General features: G+C 41.5%; 1 protein-coding gene and 1 long non-coding RNA gene across 6 annotated transcripts in view; one reads left to right on the plus strand and one right to left on the minus strand.

Moving 5' to 3' along the window:
• The first annotated feature begins 271 nt into the window (after positions 1-271).
• Positions 272-24383, plus strand: part of nedd4l (NEDD4 like E3 ubiquitin protein ligase) — a 63205-nt gene continuing 39093 nt past the window's right edge. For 2 of the 5 annotated variants that reach the window (XM_061699095.1, XM_061699097.1), the window contains exons 1-6: positions 272-592; positions 6286-6359; positions 12080-12161; positions 15376-15414; positions 16020-16073; positions 19457-20248. In XM_061699095.1, the coding sequence (XP_061555079.1) occupies positions 548-592; positions 6286-6359; positions 12080-12161; positions 15376-15414; positions 16020-16073; positions 19457-20248 (1086 nt within the window). In that variant the 5' untranslated portion in view covers positions 272-547. Of the gene's footprint in view, positions 593-6285; positions 6360-12079; positions 12162-15375; positions 15415-16019; positions 16074-19044; positions 20249-24383 lie in introns of those variants that run through there. The other 3 variants (XM_061699096.1, XM_061699098.1, XM_061699099.1) reach the window with 2 other exon arrangements.
• Positions 18496-23847, minus strand: LOC133414033 (uncharacterized). The gene is made up of 5 exons (XR_009769949.1): positions 23763-23847; positions 21169-21375; positions 20746-20868; positions 19119-19216; positions 18496-19029 (listed from the first exon to the last, which is right to left on the minus strand). It is a non-coding gene; the product is annotated as an uncharacterized LOC133414033 (long non-coding RNA).

Below are 24383 nucleotides of genomic sequence, written 5' to 3' on the forward strand. Positions count from 1 at the left end.
CCTCGCCACGTATTCAAATGTATTACAATATATTCCATTAATGGCTGAGATGTTTTGTGTATGTGTGTGTGTGTGTGTGTGTTAGCGTTAGATACGTTGGGAGACAAAAGTTGGAATGTTCCAGCGCCACACCCCTCTTTACATTAACAGGCCCACTGCGATGGGAAAACGCAAGGACGCCTCCGATTGGTCGATACCACTATCAATGACGCCTACCCGGCATGTGATTGGCGGAGCCGCTTCGATGTCGAGTCTCCCAGCGTTTCGAGACTCGAGAGGAGGGGGAGATCACGTTTGACAAAAGCAATCTTGTATCTGACGGAACCAATTTGGACAGTGTGAACATAAACAACGCCAGCTCGTGTTGCGGAAGCGGAGTGGGATCTTGGAAGCTAAACTCAAGAGCGGATTTAAGCACCACGGCGCGACACGAGAAGCGGGGGGAGAGCAAAGAGTGGGACTTAATTGTTGGAGGCTAGCTAGCTAGCGCTGCCTCTCCTTTTATTATTTTTTTTAAAGCGGCGATTAGCGGGCACCGCCGGGCTATATGGCTACGAATTACGAGCCGATCTACGGGCTGTCAGAAGATGAGGTAAGCCTCGGCCGCTGTGCCGCTCGACGGGCGAGACAGCCGCGCGGATGCTGTCAATGCTAACGCTAGCCGCGGCGGTCCAGCTAAACAGCCATCACCCTGCACATACCATAGTAATGTTCAGCAGCTGGCTTGTTCCCCCCCGTAACCTCTGCTCGCTCTTCCGCGTCTATTACTAGACCACAAAATATCAAAATAAATAAAATACATGCAAAGATAAATCAAACAACAGCAAATAAACCCACCGGCCTCTCCTCCACTTGGTATTGTGAAGCCCACACAGATGAGTCCATGTTTACACGGGGGTAGCATCACCACCATTTTGGTAAACAAACACCGAGGAAATACATGACATGTATACAAATGTCAATTTTAGCAACATTACAGACTCCTCATAACCCCAATGGGAGCTGTCCCTCTGTTAAATCAACAGTTTAAACCAACGTTTTCAGACAGGTGCTTTACTTTATTTGCCGATCGGAACCATCAATGCAGCCATCAAACATCGTGAAAACTGAGTACAAATGAACACAATATCAGTTCCAAAATCAAGACAAAGTACAATAAAGCATTAAATCGTCTTTTTTTTGTGTGTAAACACACAGACATGACCTCGTTCTGCTTGCCAAATAAGCTAATCTAACATTCAAGACTTTAGCTCTGTTTCTTCTTTTTTTCTGGAGCTTTGATTTGGTTTTGTCTTCGGATTCAGGACTATGTGTGTTTGCTGTGTAAATGTGTCCAGTGTGCTTTGAAGCTCTTCTTTCCAAAGTCTCAGAGAAAATTCGTATGCTCCCCAATTCTGTGGGAGTGGGACAACGTCTTGGCGGCGTTATGTGATTTAAAAGTTGTGCGACATTTACACTACCCAAAACCCTCATTATGTTATATGTCATTTACACTTCCCCCAAATTTTGCCATATGGCAATCTAAGTATGCAGCATTTTGTTTTAAACAAATGGCAATAGAATACAAAGCCAAAACACACACACACCCACTAATTCCGAGGTGTCAAACTAATTTTTGTCACGGCCGCATTCTAGTTATGGTTTCCCTCAGAGGGCCACTGACTGTAAAACCATATAAATGTTTAATTGGCTCAGCATATTACTGCATGTGCACAACAAACTACTTTTGAACTCAGAAGTCAAGGATAATAGTTTGTACAAGTTACTGTAAAAAGGGGTTGCAGATTTGAGCAAGAATCATGGAAGTTGACACACAGTTTGCTTTCACGGGCCACATAAAATGATATGCCGGGTTGGATCTGGCCCCCAGGTCTCGAGTCTGACAACTGTGTAGTATATGAACCCTTGACCAATGCTTACGCACCCCCTAACCCGCTTCAATGGTATTTGCCTCGGCAAGCAATTCCTTTTCTTTTGCTTCAACTACCAATTGCAATTTTTCGTTTTGTAACTGGCTTTATTTTCTATAGTCTTTGCTTTATTTCCTCTTTTGCTTGCAATCTTGTTTTACTTTGGATAGCAGTTCTAACTTCCTTTTTAAGGATTTCAAGTGGTTCTTTTTACAAAGGCTCTTTTGGTATACATCCCCAGCTGCGATTCGATTAGTATGTCACTGATCTTAGTTTTCAGTGTAATCATTTTCTTGGTGTTTCTTTAATGGTAGAAGTTTCAGTGCTTTTGTGTCTTTGGATATTGATCAACTGCAGTTAGATGCCAGTTACTTACGATGTAGGACTTGTGTGTCAGTGTGTGCAATGTGTCCTGAATGTCTTCTTTCCAAAGACGGCGAGTATTGATGATGCAAGTCTGTAGGTTTCTTTCTTTTCCTTTTTCTGTCCCTTTTCTCTCTCTCTCTCTCTCTCTCTCTCTCTCTCTCTTTCTCTCTCTCTCTCTCTCAAAGTTTTGTCCCTCGCACCTTTCTGTATTGTGTAACTTTTTTTTAGGCAAATTTTTGTGTTCAAATTGCTACTGTTCTGGAAGACTGTATTATGGATGCATGTTTCATTATAAATTCTGTTTTGTACTATTTTTTAAATTAAAATATATTCTTCAAATTATTTTATATTATAGTTTTTAAGTCTTTTAGCATGAAACTCAAGCGTCTTTGCATAGTTTATGAATATTATTTCTCCTTTCCTGTCATAAAGGTTGATTAGGAGTAACCTTTGCTAAAGGAGGTTTAAAGGTTGCATCGAGCCAGCTTTCTTAAGCATTTTTAGAATTCGAATATCCTTCAAGTACTTCCAGGTCATCTTGCTTGGATAGGGAAGGGAAGCAAAGTTCTTAAGCAAAAAGAAGAATCCGAAGAGGCATTTAAAAGCTGTGTGGCATGTAGTACATGGTATTTACAGTACACTCCCCTCCAATTCTGCTGTATGTCTTACAGCGCGTGTCAAACTGGTGGCCCGGGGTTTTCTCCGGGCACTCCGGTTTCCTCCCACATCCCAAAAACATGCATGGTAGGTTGATTGAAGACTCTCAATTGCCCGTAGGTGTGAATATGTGCTCGAATGGTTGTTTGTTTTTATGTGCCCTGCGATTGGCTGACGACCAGTTCAGGGTGTGCCCAGCCTCTCTCCCGAAGATAGCTGGGATAGGCTCCAGCAGGCCTGCGTCCCTTGTGAGGATAAAGCGGAATAGAAAATGGATGGATGGATATTTACAAGCATTTTTAAAAATGTTAACAATAGTTGAAAAACATGTTTTTATAGGTTTTTGATTTCAATACTGGTTATTCATCAATGTGTTGTGTATACTGTAATTATAGTATATGAGGTACTCTTTCATTTATATGGGTCCACAGTCGTAGCGGCCCTCCGAGGGAAGTCCTAACTGCGATGTGGCTCGTGACAAAAATGAGTTTGACACCCCTGTCTTCAAATGTCTGCAAGGCTCCGTGCTGGTTACAGCAACACTTTCTCCTTAAATGCCACTGTAAATTTCAGCTTTACGGATGCCCATTCTGGCAGTATGAATTGTGTAGCGATGTCTACCATGACACACAGTAGTATCTCAGTTCCAACACTGTAGCATATATCCTATTTCTTCATATAGTGGTTTGGCAGTGTTTGTTTTACTCAACTGCAGAGAGCACCAGGCATCTATGAGGGATAAAAAGTGGTCTTTTATGTGAAACATAATTTTTTTTTACCAATACGAAATATTAGCTACTTTCTCTTTAAACTGTCCTGTACAGATGTCAGCTTTACAGATGCCACCTCCCCTCCGCAGGTGACATGGAAAGAAGCCAGAAAAATAATGACATTTACATGTGAAAGGGGATAGGTAAAATAAAAAAGGTTATTATTGCCCCCTTTTTTTTATTTTTTTAATCCCATAATTAATCAAATAATGCATCTATTTGAGATGTGATGTTTATGTTTTCGAGGTAATTCTGGAACGGTATCTATTGTGAGAAAATATGATATGAACTCGCTGGCCATAGCCAAACAGGAGATGGCAAAGATGCACAGTGTTATTTGAGGGTATTAATGTAACCAGCGTATAGTATGCTTCATGTGATATTCAGCTGGATTTTGAAAGCATTTTAAATATCTAGCAGGACTCAATAGTTTAAGTCGTATTTTACAAGCTCAGCGTCGACCTTCTTCTGTCAGTCATTATGAGAAAGTAACAGGAGTTAGGCGTGCCATTCATTCCACTGCGTAGTGAACTCTGGCCAGGCTTGGCTCGTCTTCAGTGATCCACGTCTTCAGTCATCCACTGCGCTGTAACCACAACATGACAAATTGTCACTTGACCCTGGAGGCTGTAAAATCATTCCATGTCGTTTCAGTAGTGTGACACTGGTCATAAGTAAAAGCTGCATCGATTTTTGTCAGTTTGGTTACAACTGTGTCAAAGCGCCTTTTAAGAGGACAAATTGCAAAACATTTTTCAATATATTAGCTGTAAGACAGGCTGTAACAGATAGAAAAATACATTTGTCTACGTATATAATAACTGGGTCACTGATGGTGTAGTGGTACACTTGCCTGACTTTGGTGCGGGCAGCGTGGGTTCAGTTCCCACTCAGTGACGGTGTGATTGTGAGTGCGAATGGTTGTCCGTGTCTATATGTACCCCGCGACTGACTGGCGACCAGTTCAAGGTGTAGTCCGCCTTTCGCCCAAAGTCAGCTGGGATAGGCTCCAGCGACCCTAACCAGGATAAGCGGTGTTGAAAATGGATGGATATAATAACTGAATGATAATATAGAAATTAATAGCATTACCAAACAGAACATATTAGGCAAGAGACAAGAAACGTAACTGCCCCACACTCAAGCAACACACCTAGTCCGTAAACAAAAACAGTGCAGCTCAGCTTCTTGCTAGCAGCCGTCATGGCTAACAATATTTTGCCAAACTGGTTAACTCGTCATGCAAATGTAAGTTTCAATATAGCGCATAAACAAAAAGCGCGGTACAAATGACACTTCTAATGGCATCTAAACAGCCTGTCAGGGGCTCTTTAGAGTTTAGATGGAGCCAAACCAATGACAATAATGGCATATTATTCGGGTTTTTATGGCGTAGGCCAAATAATAATTCACATCATTCAAACGGTGACTGTTGCCATTGTGTGCATCATTTCTTTCTTAAAAAGAACACAATCTTTCGATGTTGCACTTTCCTAAAAATATAATATTTAAACTGTTGTTCCATAAATGTCATTACATCTGTTCCTGTTGACACAAAAGATAAACATTTTGTTTTGCATTTTGTTCTCTTACTATATACCCAATGTGAACTGCTGAACTGTCACGCCATTATACTGTAACACATTTTTGATTATTCACCGTAGTGATTCATGTGGTTTTACTATTATAACCGACCCCGTAGGGCACCCATAACTACCTTCTGCCCAGTGAGGGAAAACAAGTTTGGCACCCCTGATTTGGAGGTTTCGTAAAGCATTAGTTGATACCATCAGATTGCTCTCTCATAAAGTGCAGTCCAACAAAAAGCGGACTGTCCCGAAAGTAGTACAATTTGAAAACATCTGCCTCAAAACTTATAGCGTGCACTTCAAACTGTCATCGTGGGAGACCTCACCATCTCTTTGGCTTCTTTGTGTGTGATGCCATCATGCTACCACAGAAGGGATAGAAAAAGAGGAAACGTGCGATGATAGGTTGATGTAGGTTGTGATGTAGGTTGCTCTATACAACAATGTTTTAATTCCAGCTGTAGCTATAAAACATCATCATGCTATGTCAGTAATGATAATTTGTTTCTCTAAAAAGTGTTGTATTTGAGTTAAACTAAAGCCATGTTAAAGTTAGTTTTGTGTTTTTGAATAATATTTGATGAAAATATAAACATATTTTCATCAAAATTGTAAGATGTAATGGCATTATCAAATATCGGCGAGTGAGTCTCAAATCCCTAGTAATAAGGTTCAAAATGGCAACAGTTTGACCCTGGAATTGATTAAATCACTGGGTGTTATTTATCGAATCCTTTATAAAATGCCTGTTCTGTCAATTCGGTTGATAAACAAATTCACTGTTGATTGTGTCTGCCTTTTAAATGTCATTTATCTCACACTATGTCACACCGTCATGCTGTCACTGTGGACCGAAAAAGCGCTTTAGTACAACTAATCATTATTTTCTGGGTCAGGGTTAATGCAATAAAGGAACTCCTGGTTAGAGTGGCCGTTGGCACTCAAAGGGATCATTTTACCATGTGTTTGATTACATTTATTTTTCTTCCGTAGCATGAAACCAGAGTGTTGCGGGTTAAGGTCATCGCGGGAATTGATCTGGCCAAGAAAGACATCATTGGAGCCAGGTGAGTTTCACTGACTATAATTCATCAGAAATATGCGGTTTGGGTTTATAGCAGACATATTATGCATTTATTCCGCACAATTTATAACAGTTCCTAGGTGTTTTAATAACAAGTCTGTGACATGATTTAATAAAAATATCTCAAGGATCAAGAATATAGTAGTAGTACAAATAATTAAAAATGTTTCTTGTCTTGCTGAAATTAACTCGTTTCAGGGGCTGTCACTGTCTCATGCAGTGGGCCAGCATTCAGCCCTGTCCTCTTTCGCGTCGGTCGGCGTGCTGGCTCTTGTCATCTCACTGGCAAGTGTGCTTGCTTCTACTTGCGGAAGCAGAGTCGCGAGTGTGGGGATAAAATGGCCTTAGTTTAAAGGCATTGAAATCCTTTCAACTTTTGGAGGCAGTCATTTTTACACTATGCTGTGTGTGTGTGTGGCTCACATTAAAAAACACAAACACGCCACCGCAGCTGCGTCGACAACTTCAAGGAGGTAAGTGCCGCTTATCAGGGGCTAACACTGTCATTGGCTCACGCTAATCTGTGCATCCAACCAGACTCGGTGCAGCTCTGCTTACCTTGTACAAAGCCACCAGTGGTTAATTTATCTATACCCCCACCCCACCCACAAACACATGCACACCCACACACAGCGATAATCCATCAAGATTCGATTACATTATCACTTGTGGAAGCAGCATTTAATCACCAAGCCACCGATTTACACTTAGCATATATTGTAGTAACGTGGCTCATGACATAACCAAACACAAATACCCCCCACCCCCACCCCACCCCACAATGACAATTTAGCACCATTATGATTATAACAACATTATAATATGCTAATGCTGGTAACACTGTTACACAATGCTAGTCTGTAGTGATGGTTAGATGAGGCCTCGTGAAACGTTGCGGCTCATTACCAAAACTGTATTGATATTGTTTCGGTACTTTTACTGTGTTGCTCAATACTGACACTTAATGGATCTTAAACATCATTGCAGGCAACCTAATTGAGAGACTCAACTGACAAAGGCTACTGATACAATGACCTTTCAAATTACTCTATTTATATATATATATATCTTAATCTAGTAAATTTAAAATGTCTGATATATTTATAATATCCATCCGTCCATTTTCTGAGCCGCTTATCCTCACAAGGGTCGCGGGCGTGCTGGAGCCTAACCCAGCTATCTTCAGGCAGGAGGCGGGGTACACCCTGAATTGGTTGCCACCCAATTACAGGGCACACATAAACAAACAACCATTCGCACTCACATTCACATCTACGGGCCATTTAGAGTCTTCAATCAACCTAGCATGCATGTTTTTGGGATGTGGGAGGAAACCGGAATGCCCGCAGAAAACCCACGCAGGCACGGGGAGAACATGCAAACTCCACACAGGTGGGGCCAGGATTTGAACCCCGGTCCTCAGAACTGTGAGGCTTTTGTTTTTTTGGGGGGTGATGCTTCTATCTTATCTGTGCCTGAGTTCGTTTTTTTATTTTTTTAGTGTTTTACTTTTTTTTTAACAAACTTTATGGAGCTCTCGGTGAAGCCACAACGCGCCAATCACAATTACCAGTAGTCTCTGCTTACCCTTTGGTTTTGGCATCATGTCAAAGGTTCGCCTGCCCCTTGAAAGTTGCTCTGGATTTTCGCCCAGCCTAGCTAATAAGTCTTTGGCTGAGTCTGGGGGTGGTTATTATGTAAATTAGCCCCATTGTTTTGTCACAGTGGGGCGGAAGAGCAGAATGGATCGCTCATCGATACATTTTAAAGTAGGTGAGTAACAAAAGAGTTACTTGTTTGCTTTATTTCACACTTGATGGGTGACATAACATGCCTTTCAAATGACCTGCCAGGTGAGTATTTAGTGCAACATACTGACTTCCTGCTTATTGATGGTAAAAGATTTGTCAAGCAGTAACCCCATTTGTGTAAACTTTCACTATTTTTTGCAGCGTCAAACAGATCTTTAACTCCAATTTGAACAAATGATTACCCACGTGCCTCTTCTATTTATAAGCGACCTCTGTCACACGTTTCCCACATAAAATTGTTCACTATGGAACTGCTCATTTCAACCACAATCTGCTTGTGGGTGCTCCGGTTTGAATTAGAAACATTCTTTCCTATTGGAAATTATGGGCATAGAATTAATACCTTCCACGCCAGATTCTAACTAGAATTTTGAACTGTCGTAGAACATCATACACTTTTCCCCTTTGTCACTGCCAAACCTCTGTGCGGGCATCATACATCCTATCCTATGCTGTTAATACACCTTCTTTGTTTCTTCTTGCAATGACACACCCTGATGTGTGTTCATAATTCTATTAAGTGTGGACCTCATGGATGTTCATGTACTGTCGATGATGTTGACCTGTTGAACATTGAAATTCGGCAGCCATGATGGTTGCTCTCCTCTCCCAAAGATTGACACTGAAGCAGCCTGTCCTATTTAGCGGGTTCTGTGTTTTTGTTTTTTTAATTCAAGTGAAAAAGACAAGTGTCAGTGAATTGAAGACACAGCGGTCCAATTGTTTGTTTAGTCAGAGCACATAATCTCACAAACATACAATTAGAGGCAGCGGGGTTCCCGCAGGCAAAAATCAGCAATCAAGTTGAGCTCTTTAAGGGTTGAAATGGTAAGAGCACTAAAAGGTTAGCATACTGCCTACATTTTCAACGTGGAGCGTGGAAGTGGTTTGAATTATAACAGTTGCGTGTGTTGACAGCTGATCAGCTTCCTGTAACCGGTGATGCTAAACACAGCACAATGCTCTACCACAGTTTAATACAATACAGCCTCCGTGTTTGTTTATACATTGCCTGTTTCATGTAGGTAGCGTTCATACAGAACAGTTTACCCCTACTAAAGCATGCAAACGGATCAGTCATATGTGTGTTTACTGCTCTCGTAGTGTGTGGTGTACTCAAGATGACCAACACAGTACACCACACATAACTACATCTCCACCAATATCGTAACTCGGCCAAAGTTGATGTTGACCACATACATAGGAATTTGTGATTGTAAATATTGAACGAGTTTAACATGTATGATTGTGGGGAGGAAAAAGAAATCACTTCTGACCACAGGATAATTATCGGTTATCCAATTATCGGAATGTGTTTATTCGGTTTTACAAATGCATGGGCGAACAACAACATATTGCCTCATGACTTTTCACTTTTGTTCCACTGTTTCCATCTGAGTGATAAAAGTTCGCTGAGCATAAAATAAAAAATGGTACTGTCCCGTCTTCTTGCGTCATCCTCCATGAACCAAGGCCTACTAACTAATTGACATGAACAACAATAGGGATCTCGTTTGATGTGCGCCCCACGTCTGAGACGCACAAAAGTGAGCAAGGATGCATACAGTAAGATCAGTCTGCTTCTGAGGACACAGTGTTATTGATTTGCCTTATGATTTCTTTTTCCCGAAAAGACAGGGCTCTAGAGTGCGGGTAAAAGAAAAGAGAGAGTGTGTCCAATTGTATGCCCAGCCATTTGAGGAAGAAAAAAAAACAATTATGCGACTTGAAAGCAGACACATGAAACCCATCTGGTCTCTAAACCAATCAGAGATAGTCAAGGGCGGGGTGGGACCCTCTCATCCTCCTCCCTCTGATTTTGTGTGTGTGTGTGTGTGTGTGTGTGTGTGTGTGTGTGTGCATGTGTGAGTGGTTGCGTGCATGCGCGCATGCTTTTCAAATGTGGGCACTAGTGTACTCAAAGTTAAGTTTTTCTGACGGCGAGCTGGTTGCTGTACAGCTGCAGAAAATTGAGCGTCATAAATGGAGGTTGATTGAATTAATTATTTTTAAAGCATAATGCCACCATAACCCTATGGGAACATTTTGGATTCAAGCCAGATGAACACGGCCATCCCGCTAACACGAGTGAGCTGGTATGTCGAATTTGTATGAAGTTGCAATAAAGACAATACAACTTAAAACCTCAAAGTGACAAATTCCATTTTAAACACAACCATCGCACCCAATTTCTTCAGCTGGGAACAAAAAACACAACGGGATGTTTGCCGTTTCCCATAAGCTTGCAATTATGGAACCCTTTGCCCAACAATGCAATTACTATGCAACAATTACTCATTGTTCCAGGCCTAGGACTCATTGTGTACAGACGTGCATCCTGGGAATCGCATAGCTTCGAGTGTAGAATGATCTATGCAACAGTAAGGTGCTTTGCAATTTTTTTTTCACTTTAGTTTCCCTTTTTGTGACGAAGTACTTACCACAAAAGGAATTTTTCATCCCGTTTTTGAAGTACATAGGACCAGAACAGAGATCTTGTTTCGACCGACGTTACCGACAAATGTTAGAAGAGTGGTTACCATGGTGCAGTGGTTGCTGCCGGTTACAATTTGTAATGTGCAAAAGGTACATACGTAGCTTTATTGATTTTATATGTTTAAAAAAAAATAAAACTTGTTGGAATGTTTTTATTGCAATTTAGCAACATCATGATGATACTTATTACTGTGATCATTTTCTCACTATAAATAATTCTGCCTTCTTATTTTAGTGCATCTTTTTAGCGGCAATTAATTTATTGTCTATCTCAAATTGGTCCAATTTTGGTGTGGAACTCGAACGGTTGTGCGGTCAGACTACTCGGAATGAAATTTCACGGAAAATGTGGTCAAAATAGAGGGCATTTCACTAAATTTCCTTGGTCGACTGGAAAAATTAACGAACAATTATCCATCCATCCATCCATTCATCCATTTTCTGAGCCGCTTATCCTCACAAGGGTCGCGGGAGTGCCGGAGCCTATCCCAGCTATCATCGGGCAGGAGGCGGGGTACACCGTGAACTGGTTGCCAGCCAATCGCAGGGCACACATAAACAAACGACCTCACATTCACACCTAGGGGCAATTTAGAGACTTCAATTAACCTACCACGCATGTTTTTGGGATGTGGGAGGAAACCGCAGTGTCCGGAGAAAACCCACGCAGGCACGGGGAGAACATGCAAACTCCACACAGACTGGGCCGGGGATTGAACCCCAGTCCTCAGAATTGTGAGGCAGACGCTCTAACCAGTCGCCCACCGTGCCGCCAACGAACAATTAATCAATAAAAAAAAATCTATGGTGAATTCTAATGTTAGGAAGTATTAAGAAAGTGAAATATCTTTATTTTGAGAGTAATAGTTTATACAACAATGAATGCCAAGTGAAAAAAATAGCACAGCTGGCGTCATGATCTTCTTGAGAAGGCAAACGAGCCGAGAGTGAATCAACAGCGTCTCTGCTGGTTGCAGCCTTGTAGAACACTCTAGCTTGCCTCGGTTGCTTCAAGAAAATTAATCAACAATCAATTCCACACATTTGGGAACACACTTAGCAATTAGTTTTACCTATCCCAAGTAGTGAAGATGATAGAACCTACCGGTAAATTAAACCTTTTGACCAAAGTTCACTGATGTCTAATGTCGATGCATTTTTTTTTTTAAACTAATAAACCCTACACATGTTAATTATGCTACATAGGTATTCTACTGTATTTAAAAAGGGTTAAATGTCATCTGTGGACTACATTATTTAGTTTTACGTACGTCTTTTGGGGGATTCAAAATCTGAACAAATCAAAAGCTAAACAGCCCCCTGGAGCGTATGGCTTTTTATTCTGAGGACTGAGACTATTTTCAATCATACATTTATTTTATGTTTTTGTCCGCAGCGACCCCTACGTCAAACTCTCCCTCTATGTCACGGACGAAACCCGGGAGCTTGCCTTGGTTCAGACAAAAACGATAAAAAAGGTAAGTAAAGACCTCAAGCTGGCATTCTGCTGCTGCTTCTTCGCCTATGCACAAGCTTGCGTGAGCACTAATTGGCTTTGACCTTATCAGCTTAGCCACGCCTGGGCTAATCGTGTCCTCCCGCACAATTACTGCCCTGATGCTTACATTTGTCTCCACTCACACTGCTGTTTCCTGCCTTCGTCTTTCAGGAAATGTGTTGCTCATGTAGCCACAGCAGTGAGGGCTAATGCTTCTACTTACTTGCTCAAATCGTCACGATCCCTTTTAATAGATGCCATGTTCCAATTAGGTACTGCTATCCACTTGAAAAAAATAAATGACTCCCTCAAATAAACCCCTCTCTTTCCCCATCTAAAAAAAACGAGTAGTGATTTATCTCGGTTCTAAATACTATTGTTCACACGTAGACACTAAGTTCACTGCTGAGCCCATTTGAACTGCGTTGCTGACCTAAACAGCATCTTCTGAGGCACAGTGTTTCAGATGAATGACAGTTGTGTTGTTAATGACGACCGTCCATTATGCAGCGTTTTTAATGTTGACTAGTGTTCCGATAGACGCCGTTAAGTGGTCGCTCTACAGTGTTGTGTGCATCCATGTTTACTGTATAATCTCTGTAACTTTGCCACTTCCAACCAGTGCCTTGTTTTTGTCATTTTGCCGTGTGTTAGGTGAATTTGTTATCGTCTGAGGAAACAAAGATTGAAGGTTGGTTTTTGGCTGCAATTCCAAAAGAACAGGTGGCGGCAGCATCATGCTTGTGGGGCTGTTTTTCTTGAGCTGGACCTAGGCTTAGACAAGGTGAAGAGAATTATAAAAAGAGTTTGAAATAGAAGTCAGCGTTAGTACAAAACCTTCACGCTTCTTCAAGAAAGAAAAAAATAAAAAGTCAGGAAAATCCTGCGCGAACATCTGAAATTGATTCGGGATAGTAAGAGGCACTTTTAATTAGGGCTGGGCCATTATGGAAAAAAATAATCACGATTTGAAGAGAAGAACATTTCATAACGACATAGGACGCCACCTAGAACCACAAATGAATTAGTACGTCCCAGGATAGGTCACTTGTGAACAGGGACCTATAACTTTAAAAGTATATTAATTTAATAAATATTTATAATATAAGATAACCTTTATTAGTCCTGCATTGGGGAAATTTCCATCATTTCAGCAGCTATAGTGGATACAGGAAATACAAAAAAAGCACGCTAGAGAAGAGATTTATACAAGAGCTACATTGCACAAAATAGAAACCTAAACTATTATCCAAGCATAAACTATCCAATCCAATCTATCAGCGGTGAATGTTTTTTGTTTTTTTGCGAAATAGTGCTCAGTTTTAATTTGGATGTTTTAGATGTGATTAATCTGATTTATTAGACTTGCTTTCTTCAGTACAGTTGAAAACAGAATCAATAAAGGCTGATTATACTTAGATTCAGGCTGCTACTGCGTCCCCCATTGTAAGGTTGATGCTAGGCTTTACACGATCAGGTTTTTTTGGGGCCGATCAGCAAGTTTAAAAAAATGATAACTGATCACCGATCCGATCACAAGATGGAGCAATGTGTCTATTTAAATGACCTGTTCATTTACTGTATATACTTGTGTACTTAATTGCTCAAAAAATAAAAAATTACAATAAATAATTAAATTACAATAAATAAATCATGTATCTTTGTTCCTCTATTTATGCCATTGAGGCATAGTGACAGACAGAACAAATGAATGGACTTCTATTAGATGGCAGGAAGTACATACAGTAATTAATGTCTACACTTTTTGTGACATTTTTGTTTTGTTGGTGTGCCGTGAGATTTTTCAATTGTAAGATATGTTCCTTGGCTCCATAAAGGTTGGAAACCACTGCTCTAGTCAGGTCATGTATTCTAATCAGTCAGGTCAAACCAAGATTGCAACATGACAGAAATAATGGGTGTTAGCCTACTGTAATTAGTACAGTGTATCCGGTCGCATTTGAGTTGAGAAGATAAAGCCCAATGATCGTAAAAAGCGGGATGCGGTGGTATCGGAATACAAGATTTGATTGCAGTAGTCTAACTTTGGAAAAACTTGCTTTAAGTCCTATTGTGGGTCACTTTTTGTGTTTTCCTGAGAGTTAGCTAGCTTCCCGCCAACCAATGCTACGCTGCCGCCGTCCTGGCAGGCAGACAGGCAGCCCTCATGCTGGCAGACATATGCTGTCAGTAGCCATGGTTGCCTTATAGGATATAAATAGCTTACAATGCACTGCTATATGGAGCAGAAAAAAAAATTCCTCTGTGGGCTACTGGGCTATGTGTGTCGTTTTAAGTGGGACACCTTTTCATGGGATATTTTGTTGCGGAGATAAAAGTATGGCTTGTGGCGAGAAGGCAAAAAGTAAACAAAACATTTGTGTGTATTTCTTATCACCAGTTTCATCTAGTAAACGTAAGCACATTTGATAGTTATAAAACGTCACCAAGTTTTAACTAAGCTTTAATTGTTGTGTTTGGCTGTGTTGTTGACCAAAGGTGTTTTAATAGCAAGTGCCACTCAGACCAATAAGATACTGAATGTAAAAATAAAGCTTCGTTTGCACCAAGCAGTAAAGATCAATCCAGTTCAGTTTGGTATGTTAATGCATATTTGTGCATTTCCATCGATAGGGGGGATGGACATTTGGTTAAGTTTGCTGAATCAACTTTGTGGAAGATCACCAAACGATTAATTGCTGTGTTAAATATTATTTTACATAGGTGGTTATGAGCTCCTGTTTCCATGCCTGTGTAATTATTGAGCAGAATAATTTAAACTTCCCATATCTGACCTTACGTGGCTTCTTTAGACCGTGACCGTTCGTGATTCACAGAAAATGGAGCTCGCTCTGCCTCTCTGAACACTGCACTCTTAGAGCGCAGTGAGAGCATCAGATAGAATTTCTGAACGAACCCCATGTCTGATTAGGAAAGTGAACCTTACCGCTTGAAGGAAATGACTTATTTTTTTATATTATTATCAGGGGCATGTAAAGTTTCCATACATGTTTCTTCTGTCTTTCAGATTTAAAAAATAAATAAATAAATAAATAAAAATATACTTTTTTTTTCCTGTTTAGAAACTTATTGCCCACACTGTTCTGTAGAATTGTTTTCTGTAGAATAGTTTTCTCTGTGAACTATGTGCATCATATTTCATCACCTAACCATTTGTATGATTCATGTTCCAGACGCTCAATCCCAAATGGAATGAGGAATTCTACTTCAGAGTGAGTATCAATTTCTTTAGTTTTTTTTCCTTTTTAATGTTAGGTGTTGGGTTCCCTTTCCCCCCCCCAGGGTTGTCCGTTATGACAGCCTTTTTTACACAGCTTGTAAAAGATGGCATGTTTGCATCTTTTTTGCGCGTCACTTCTGTATAACACTGAATGGGGGGAGGGGGGGGTGCGACCTGGGAATTTTCTACCTTTGGAGGTGGTATCACAGTGTGAACCCCACCTGTATGTATAGTCTTTGTTTACGTACACTTCCTTTAAAAAGATGGTGTCTGTGTTGCTGTTAAGTATAAACGGCACTGACACAGAGGCAATTCTTTAGAAAGAAATTCTGAAACCAAAGTGTGAAGTTCACCACCACTCACTTGAAAGCATTTGTCTTTGTTCAACAAGTATTTTATACATCACACCAGATACTGTTGCTGTCAACATAAAATTATCTGTTTGTGGGATACCATGTAGCTGTGTGTAAGCGTGACAATATCCTAATTTTCTGATTTCGGTGTGAAAGGCTAAGGAAGATAAATCAGCTTAGATGTTGCAATCATGTACATATCTGCAGTTGACAATAACACTAATTGCTTTTGTCGCTGATGTAGGTGTGTCCACAGAATCACAGGCTTCTCTTTGAGGTGTTCGATGAAAACAGATTGGTAAGTGTCACCCATCCATAACCCTGTTTTCTCTATCACCTGCTACTTGTCGTATCGACAGCTTCCATTATCAGTCTGTTTAGTTTCAACCGCTGAAATCCTTAGGACATCAAAAAAAGTTCCCATTTTGCTTTTATAAATGGTCTTAGTTTCCACTGTACCAGACATGAGGATTTTTCCAGTACTGCTTTATGGATTAATATCTTCCAAATGTAATGTGATGATAATAAAACTGATGTTGCCGGGATGCCTTCACTACATTCTCACATAGCCCTTGGGAATCCATTTGTTTATTTTTCTTTTTTACCATAGTGGTCATCATTCAGCAACTTGAAATTAATCATCCTCATCTCAATCTGCACATTTGCGTTATTGGTTCTTAATAATGCTCATGAACATTTCCATATTTAATACCCCAGGATTTTTTGGGTTAACAACTGCTACTTTTATTGCGCTGGTCGAAGACTGTTGCCCAGTAACAATGAAAATGTTCCTCCCGTCACAATAAAAATGCAAGTTTGTTTGACTTGTGAAACTGAGTCTGTTGTCGCCATAACAACTAGATGTAATGTCAAGTGTTGCACCAATTAAAAATGACAAGTGGGTCTTGATGAGTAATCCACTACTTCTCACCTCTTCCATTAGCCTCGATTTCCAAGTAATCCTGACCCAAGACAGAGATCGGCAGAATGGGTTTTCTGTGGAAAGACTTTCTCCAAAGCAGGTGTAGGACTTTTGTGATGGTTTCTCTGTAACTTAAGCACTGGGAAGGTCATTATGATGATGTTTGGAAGAAACATTAGTGGATGCTTCCCAGGATACAATTTATGTCTCTGGCTGGGTAAACCCTTTTTACAAAGCCTTGCAGAGAATCTTTTTCTGAGCTGATGAACACCAAATCTTGAAGTGTGTTTTTTGCAAGGTCGTATAAATCATACGTATATAATCCATGCATCTATTAGAACTCCGCCCCGAACGTTGACTGGTATAGCTGGCATGCGGCCTTCCAAGTAAAGGGCAGCTCAGATTTTCCCCAACCCGAACATTGTGTTGCAGTGGCAGGAGGATGACACACAAAAGCGGAGCTTAGGCAGCCTCAAGCCTGTTTCTCTCCTTATATGTCTGAGGAGGGGCTTTTCCATCTCTCGGTGCATGCAGGGACGTTTCCCTGAACACTACTGCACTTTATTTTGAAGGATTTATGCTTTGTCTCAATAGAGTCAGTCAGCTTTGGCTAGAACCTTCTGTTTGTCATTAATTTTTCAGCTTGTCAAGACGATTCTATGCTTCCAACTTTGTGGGAACCAATTAGCGAAAGCCACGCACAACTAGGTGCGGTTTGTTAACTTGTTAAAGGGCACCTTGGCAGTAAGCCTGAAGCTATCCAGCATCTTGTTGAGCCTACACATTCATTAGTCTGTAAGGGTCTGTTGTTTTGTGTCCGTGGCAGACAACTGGTTAAGTGTTTTTTATGGTCTTGAACCCAAAATCTTCCAGTCACCAAGCCACATCATCAAACACCTTTCAGGTCTATTTTCAGGTGGCTGTTTCTTATGGGGGGGGGGGGGGGGGCAAAGAGTCCCCCAGACACACTCCAAAATCTTGTACAGTCCCACAAAAAGGTTGGTGTAATACGTTTGTCTAAAAAAAGTCTAAGGCAGCAAACTTTTGCTTAAAGTATTATAAAAATAATAGGTTAAATAGGTTCAGTGTTATATTTTGTTTGAATCTGACTGGTAATGTCATTGGCAAGCTTGACTTTGTGCCATCGGACCACACAGTTGACATATCTTTTATACACAATGTTCTGTGTTTTCTGGATTGACAAACACGGCGTACAGTGTCTTGCTATACTTGACAGACTCGTCTTCTGTTTCTCTGTCCCCGTCAGTATTTCCCCATTTCCTAATGATCTTTTGCCCACAAGTCAGAAGTTTTTTGCTACTTTCCCAGCCCAGTGTCAGTGCCTTGGTTGTCTGCTTTCCATTTTGTGACATGGTAGGTGATGCGCTGTGGGCTGAAGCACTGGCCAAAACAGTCATGCTAATTTTTATCCATTGAAACTCTGAAATGCTAATTCACAAAGAGCATTGTCGATTCGCCACCTTAGTGACAGAAAACCTCACCCCTCTAATTTTTATCCGAAGAGCTTCGCTCGAGAGCTTAAATCCACAATTTCCTTTCCAGATAGTGTTGTATCATGTTGATGATTATCAGTCACAAGTGCTTGGGCATCCACACCTGATTTCAGCTTTGTCGACTAAAATAATATCAAAGATTTGCTCTAACTCGAGAAGCCTTTAGATGCAAAAAGAGAAGTCTAGAAGATCTATTTTGCTGCATCGTTTCTCTTCTGTCAGATATGTTGCTAGTCCTGCTGCTTTTCTTTGTCTATTTTGAGCCATACCTCTCCTCATCTCCATGCCAGAACAAATCAAAGGCTGTAATACTTTTGTTGTTGATGTATTTATCATTTTAATGGTGATAGTGGGCCGTCCAGAAAAAGAATGATCATCGTTTGAGCAGGTTAAGGTGTCACTTTTCGGGTAAGTCTCTACCCACCTGGCACTTGGGGGTAGCATTGCATCGTAATGGTACATGTTGATGGGGGGGATCATTTGTAGTCACGTGACCGACAGGCAACCCCGCTGTCACCCTGGAAACCAGAAGCGCTGGCTGCCCTTATCCAATCATGTCAGGAATGCTTGCTGTCACTAGGCTCAGGCTATTTCTGCTGTCTGTCGCTATTGCTTCGTAGCTCTAAAAACCTGGTGAACACAGACCCTTCTTTAGTTTTTGTTTTTTTCCCCCCATCATTCCTTCATATGTGGTGTGGTTTGCGGCCCTTGCTTTTGTGGTGTGCCGTTTTTTGTTTTTTTTTCCCCCTGTAGTGTTTACTTGTGGAAGGAAAGTTGTGGAAGGGACTCGAGGTGGGTGGGACGTAGCGGGCGCGGGGCTAGAGGGGGAGGAAGAAAAACAGGGATCAGTCATCTGGCCAGCCAAAAGTACACCGTGCACGAGTCTTGTAAGACGGGACAATCTCACAGTCTTTAGAGGGAACTGAGGCTGTCGGACGGGAAGTAAAAATGGCACGTCTTCGTTTGTATTTTGGCTCCAACCGCAGCAACACCGCCCCGGAGATACTGGAAGGAGACACAGAAGAGCAGCAGGGAGACAGTGATGTCGCCACGGCGCTTCACACTCAGGCACCTATGACATTAAGCCCTTCTCGGGAGGCTGCAGACCAGCCATTTCCTCCAATGTCTTTTGGTTCGCGCATGGAACCGCTGCTTAAACGCAGTTCCTCCATGTTCATACCACAGCTTGCAGCCTATGCTGAGCCGCGACCCACAAAAAGCTCCTCCGTGCACATCTCTCTTCAGCGTTCTGATGGAGCAAGTAATGAGGATTCCAGTGGCCATGCTGATGATGTCCCGCCACCCTGCTATACTCCTCCCGGACCTGCGCCTACGTATGCCGAAGCGTCTGGTCAAGCAGATGTTCCGCGACAACCACCTCCTCCATACTGCGGCGCAGATTCTCCTAACTCGCAAATGTTTGTGACCGAGCCTAACTTTCCAAATCGAAGGGTTTTTAGCATCGGTTCAAATGGTCATAATGTCTACAGCAGAGGCCAGCCAGGTATCGGTGTCGGTGGCATTCGTATTCGGAGGAACTCAACCGATGGTGCCGACATACGGCATCTTAGAATTTTACCTTATGGTCATTCTGGTTGGACTGTCCAGCAGCAGTCCCCTGCTTCTAATAGTGGAACTCAGCGACTTGTGTTTCAGCTCCAGCAAAACCAGAATCAAGATCTGAACCAGTGCAAGCAGCAGTCGGGTTCACCCCAGGAGGAGCACACCAACGCTGAATTTATTAGGTCAAGCAGTGGCCGTGTTGTCCGTTACCCCAGAATTAGACTGGAAAGAGGTTCATCTCCACGTTTGTTAGAGAATGCACCAGACAACGTTCTCGATAGCCAGACAGCTGGTACAGACAGCCAACCGATAGAAGAGTGTCTAAGAATGGACACAAGAGCTAATGGTTGTACTTTTAAAATCAGTGGCGATACCCCTCCAAGGCAGCCCCATCTCAAGATTTACTTCACCCCCGGTGGAGCTGGAGATCAGGATGTGATACTTGGCGATGATTCAGCAACAAATAATCCCAAGGTAAACTTTATTGGCAAAGCAAAACATTGGATTATATTTTTCCAATATGTTTTTAGTTGTTTTCATGAAATTGTTGTTGCAAGTGGAGAATTTGCTTTACACATTTACGATGACTTGCATGTATTCTGAAAAGGAGTAGATGATTCATTTAGCCAGGTTTTGGAGTCACTGAGAATTCAATACATTTTGTCATGTGTTGTGCTAACCTCGGGTGATGCATTTATTATTTTCTGTGTAAAATGGCAAGCATCTGGTGTTTCGCTTAATTTTATCCCCTCCATCTAAGATGAGGAGAGATCTGTGTGATGCAGATGGAGGGCGATGACATTCTGAGGAGCGAGCATAGATTTCTTACACTTGGCAACCGCAAGCTCCTTAATGAGTTGGAAATTTCACACACATTGGCCAATTCAGCCACAGATGGCAGCAAATAATGAGTGAATGGTTAATACATCTCTACACAGTTGTTGTTTGATTTCACAGACATTTAAGCTTACCCGACTGAGACCCGTGTTATGGTTGTTTCTATCTTTAGACCGCCTCAAGTGTGTTTGCTGATTGGGAGAGCAGGCAGGCTATCTTCTCAGGCTCTCCACTAGTATGTTCCTGGATTTTAGCATCTGCTTTCACAGTGACAGGATGTTGGATAGGACAATTGAGTTGTTAAAAAGCCATCAGTGTATTTACTTTTGTACATGAATAGTTATAGCTTTGGAAGTACATTTTCTGTCAAATTTTAAACCATAATCAATCTGTATTCTCAGGAATATTAAATACTGCCAATGTGCCACCACTCCAGGGCATTTCATTCCTCATTCAACAGTCCTCAAATAGACAGCAATGGCAGGTCTTCCCCAAATCCCCCAGTGAGCCATTTTAAAGACCCCAAAACCGTGCATGTTTGTTTGTGCCAACTTCACCGTGCCCTGCTGGGACCACTCTCTCTCCAGTGGCCATTCACAAAGGCCTCTGAGGGGTTTGGGGTTACTAGATGAATCTGTGGATAGGGTGTTTCTGTTATTTTGGATCCATCCATTTTCCGTACCGCCAATCCTCACGAAGGGTCAAAGGTGCGCTGGATCCTATTCCGGGAAAGAGGCGGGGCACACCCCGAACTGGTCGTCAGCCTATCGCAGGGCACACACAAACAAACAACCACTCACAGTCACATTCACACCTACGGGCAGTTTAGTCTTCAGTTAACCTACCAGGCATTTTTTGGCGGGGATGTGGGAGGAAATCGGCATACCCAGAGAAAACCCAGACAGGCATGGGACAACATGCGAACTCCACACAGGCGTGGATGGATTTGAACCCGGGTCCTCAGAATTGTGAGGCAGATGTGCTAACCAGTCGTTCACCTTTCCAATTTTGCATCCAGTAACAGTTAATTTCCCAGTTGCTTTGTTGTCAAATGATTATCTCTGTCACAATGGTTGTTTGTTTCTATGTGCCCTGTGATTGGCTGGCGACCAGTTCAGGGTGTACCCCGCCTCCGCCTGAAGATGCTGGGATAGGCTCCAGCACGCCCGCGACCCGCGTGAGAATAAGCGGTACGGAAGATGAATGAATGAATGACATCTGTCAAGCTATGGAAAGGTAGAGGGAACATTCATGGTGTAACAGAAATGAGCCTTCCCTAAAATGTTCCCACCAAGTTAGAGAGAAGATGGATAAAATGTCTTTGACAACTAAAATAAATTTTTGGGGGGAACCTGAGGTATCAAGAGTTTCAGGTAATATGTGTATCCCCAGACTTTTTCAGTTAAGAATGAAAACTGTAAAGGACAAATATTTTCAGGTAGTGCAATCAACAATTTCTTCAAGCAGTGTCCTGACGTCTGTTCATCTGGAATTGGAACGGAAATGCTTCATGGTGTGTTCTGGGTTAATCTGAGAGACATTGAAATTGGAGTACTTTATGTTGGTGTTTATCTAGATTTGTGTAATAGTGATCTGGTATAATAATCAAACATTTACATTTTTTTTCACAAAATACAAAGGTTCAATATGACCACTTTCCAGACGCGTTTTTTTAAACTGAAAAAACAGGTGAGGGGGTGCACAAATTCTGTCGGGATGTTTGTTCTACTCGCTAACAATCCATATGCCGGCTGCCTCTTTGGGCCCTCATCCCTCATGCTGTTGGTCATTGGCGACACCCTCCCAACCCCGAGTGTAACCTGGCCCAGGGAGGCAGCTGCATGGCTCAACTGTGACCCTTTTGATGACTCTGCAATTATAGTCCACCACATACACATACCCGCAGCTTAAAATGCTCCCTTGCATTAAAGGACACACAAAACAGCCGCGTCTCCCCAGGGTGCTGTTGTGCGGGCTGTTTATTGCCGTAATTAAACTGCCAGTTTAATGTGTTACTTTTCTAGCTAGCTAGAAGATGGCCAGGTCGAGGTTAAATCTGGTGACCCATTAGTGCTGAAGGCATTAGTCAATTAGTTTCATTCATCGGTTGCTTTTTAAAAAAAGTGTTACGTGAAATCCGATGACAGAATAGACACGTGACGCACTACTCTTAGTTAAGATGGAGTTTATGATTCACCGTTTTGGGAGTTTAGCAGTCACACAGTAGATTTTCCGCTTGGTTTAGGAAATGAAAGCAGATACTGTGTAATGTCTTTTTTTCCACAGCTGAAGAATTGATCAACGGCGCGTGCATGCATGTGTGTACCTTTCGTGTAGGTGTGTATTTGTGTGTGAGATTCACTCGTTTCTGTTGGCATAACTGCTCTATAATAACTGGCAAGTGTTGTTGTGTGACTCAAGTATTGCATTCAGGTCTTTTATGAGTGTTATGCCACACTTAGGATGATAAGGCTGATCATGCGTGCCCTCTCTTCCTTCTCAACAATTTGAGGAAGCACTCGGGCCCCCATGGTCAAACGTGATTATCTGTCAGAATGAAGGCATATTGTCAGTTATTATTCTCACTGGATTAGAAAGTTTCTAAAAAGTTTGTTTTCAAGCATTTCTTTGATTTAGTTATAAAATGTGTTGTTTCTGTATCTACCAACAACAGCGGTGAACAAAAGTGTGTCTTAACTATGTTAAAATAAACGACCAGTCACCTCAGTGCAACACTTGGATTAAGATTATATTGCGCAAAGGAGGCTTTCACGATTTGTAGTGGTCTGACGCGTTCTTTCCCGCTCAGAGCCTCAGCCTACACCGCACAGAACTTCAGTGATGTCAATCGGGTGAGTGAAACAATCAAATACGTCTATGCCAACATTGAGGCACCTAACACGTTAAACGGTGGGTTGCACTCTTGCACTGATGTTTTTTAAGCGTTTATTTTAGTCTTCAAACCAACGTAAGAGCTGATGACAGACAGAAATAAACTATAAATTACCATACTGGAAAGAAAGTAGAAAGTCGCATTACAAGCTTAACATTGAGCTGAAACTTCACCAAAGGTCAAACTAGCAACTTTACATCACAATGAATTGGGACAAAATTCACAAAAATGTTGTCTCACAGTATCATAATCACTAACCTTGTGTCTCATTGGCGGATAGGTAAAGGAATCAGTTTTACAGAGCGTTTGGTTCTATTCATTACTCTTTTTCATGCCTTTTTATTTCACTTTCGTTTTTACCGGTGTCGTGTGAAGTTAATTGCCAAAATGCTGAGTTCCGGTGCGTAACCTTCATAATAAACAAAATAAAAGGCTACATGCTTAAAACAGGAAGTCAAGTTAACACTTGCACATATAAACCATTTGATGTGATAAAACAGTCGGAAATAACTATTTTAACAATGCTATATTTAACTTTTAGCTGAAACAATGAATGAATATTAAGTCAATTGGGTTAGTTCCACACACATTGCCTTTTAGTTCATAGGTTTGCTATTGATACTGGTTATAAAGAAACCTGAGTCAAATGTTCATTTTAGTTCATGCTGCAGGCTTCTAAGAAAATGGAGCTTCATAATTTGGACACCCTTTATTTAAACCATGCAAACTTTTTTGACCAAGCTACCTAAAAGAATCGGAATCAACAATTGTTTGGAACCGGAATCAAAATGATGGACACCGGTATCGCTCAAATTCAAACGATGCCCAACCCTACTTCGACCACAGGTTGCAGTGCCACCAGAAACTGTAGAGTATTGT

Source organism: Phycodurus eques, chromosome 15 (assembly GCF_024500275.1).
Source record: "Phycodurus eques isolate BA_2022a chromosome 15, UOR_Pequ_1.1, whole genome shotgun sequence".
Taxonomy (NCBI): Eukaryota; Metazoa; Chordata; class Actinopteri; order Syngnathiformes; family Syngnathidae; genus Phycodurus; species Phycodurus eques.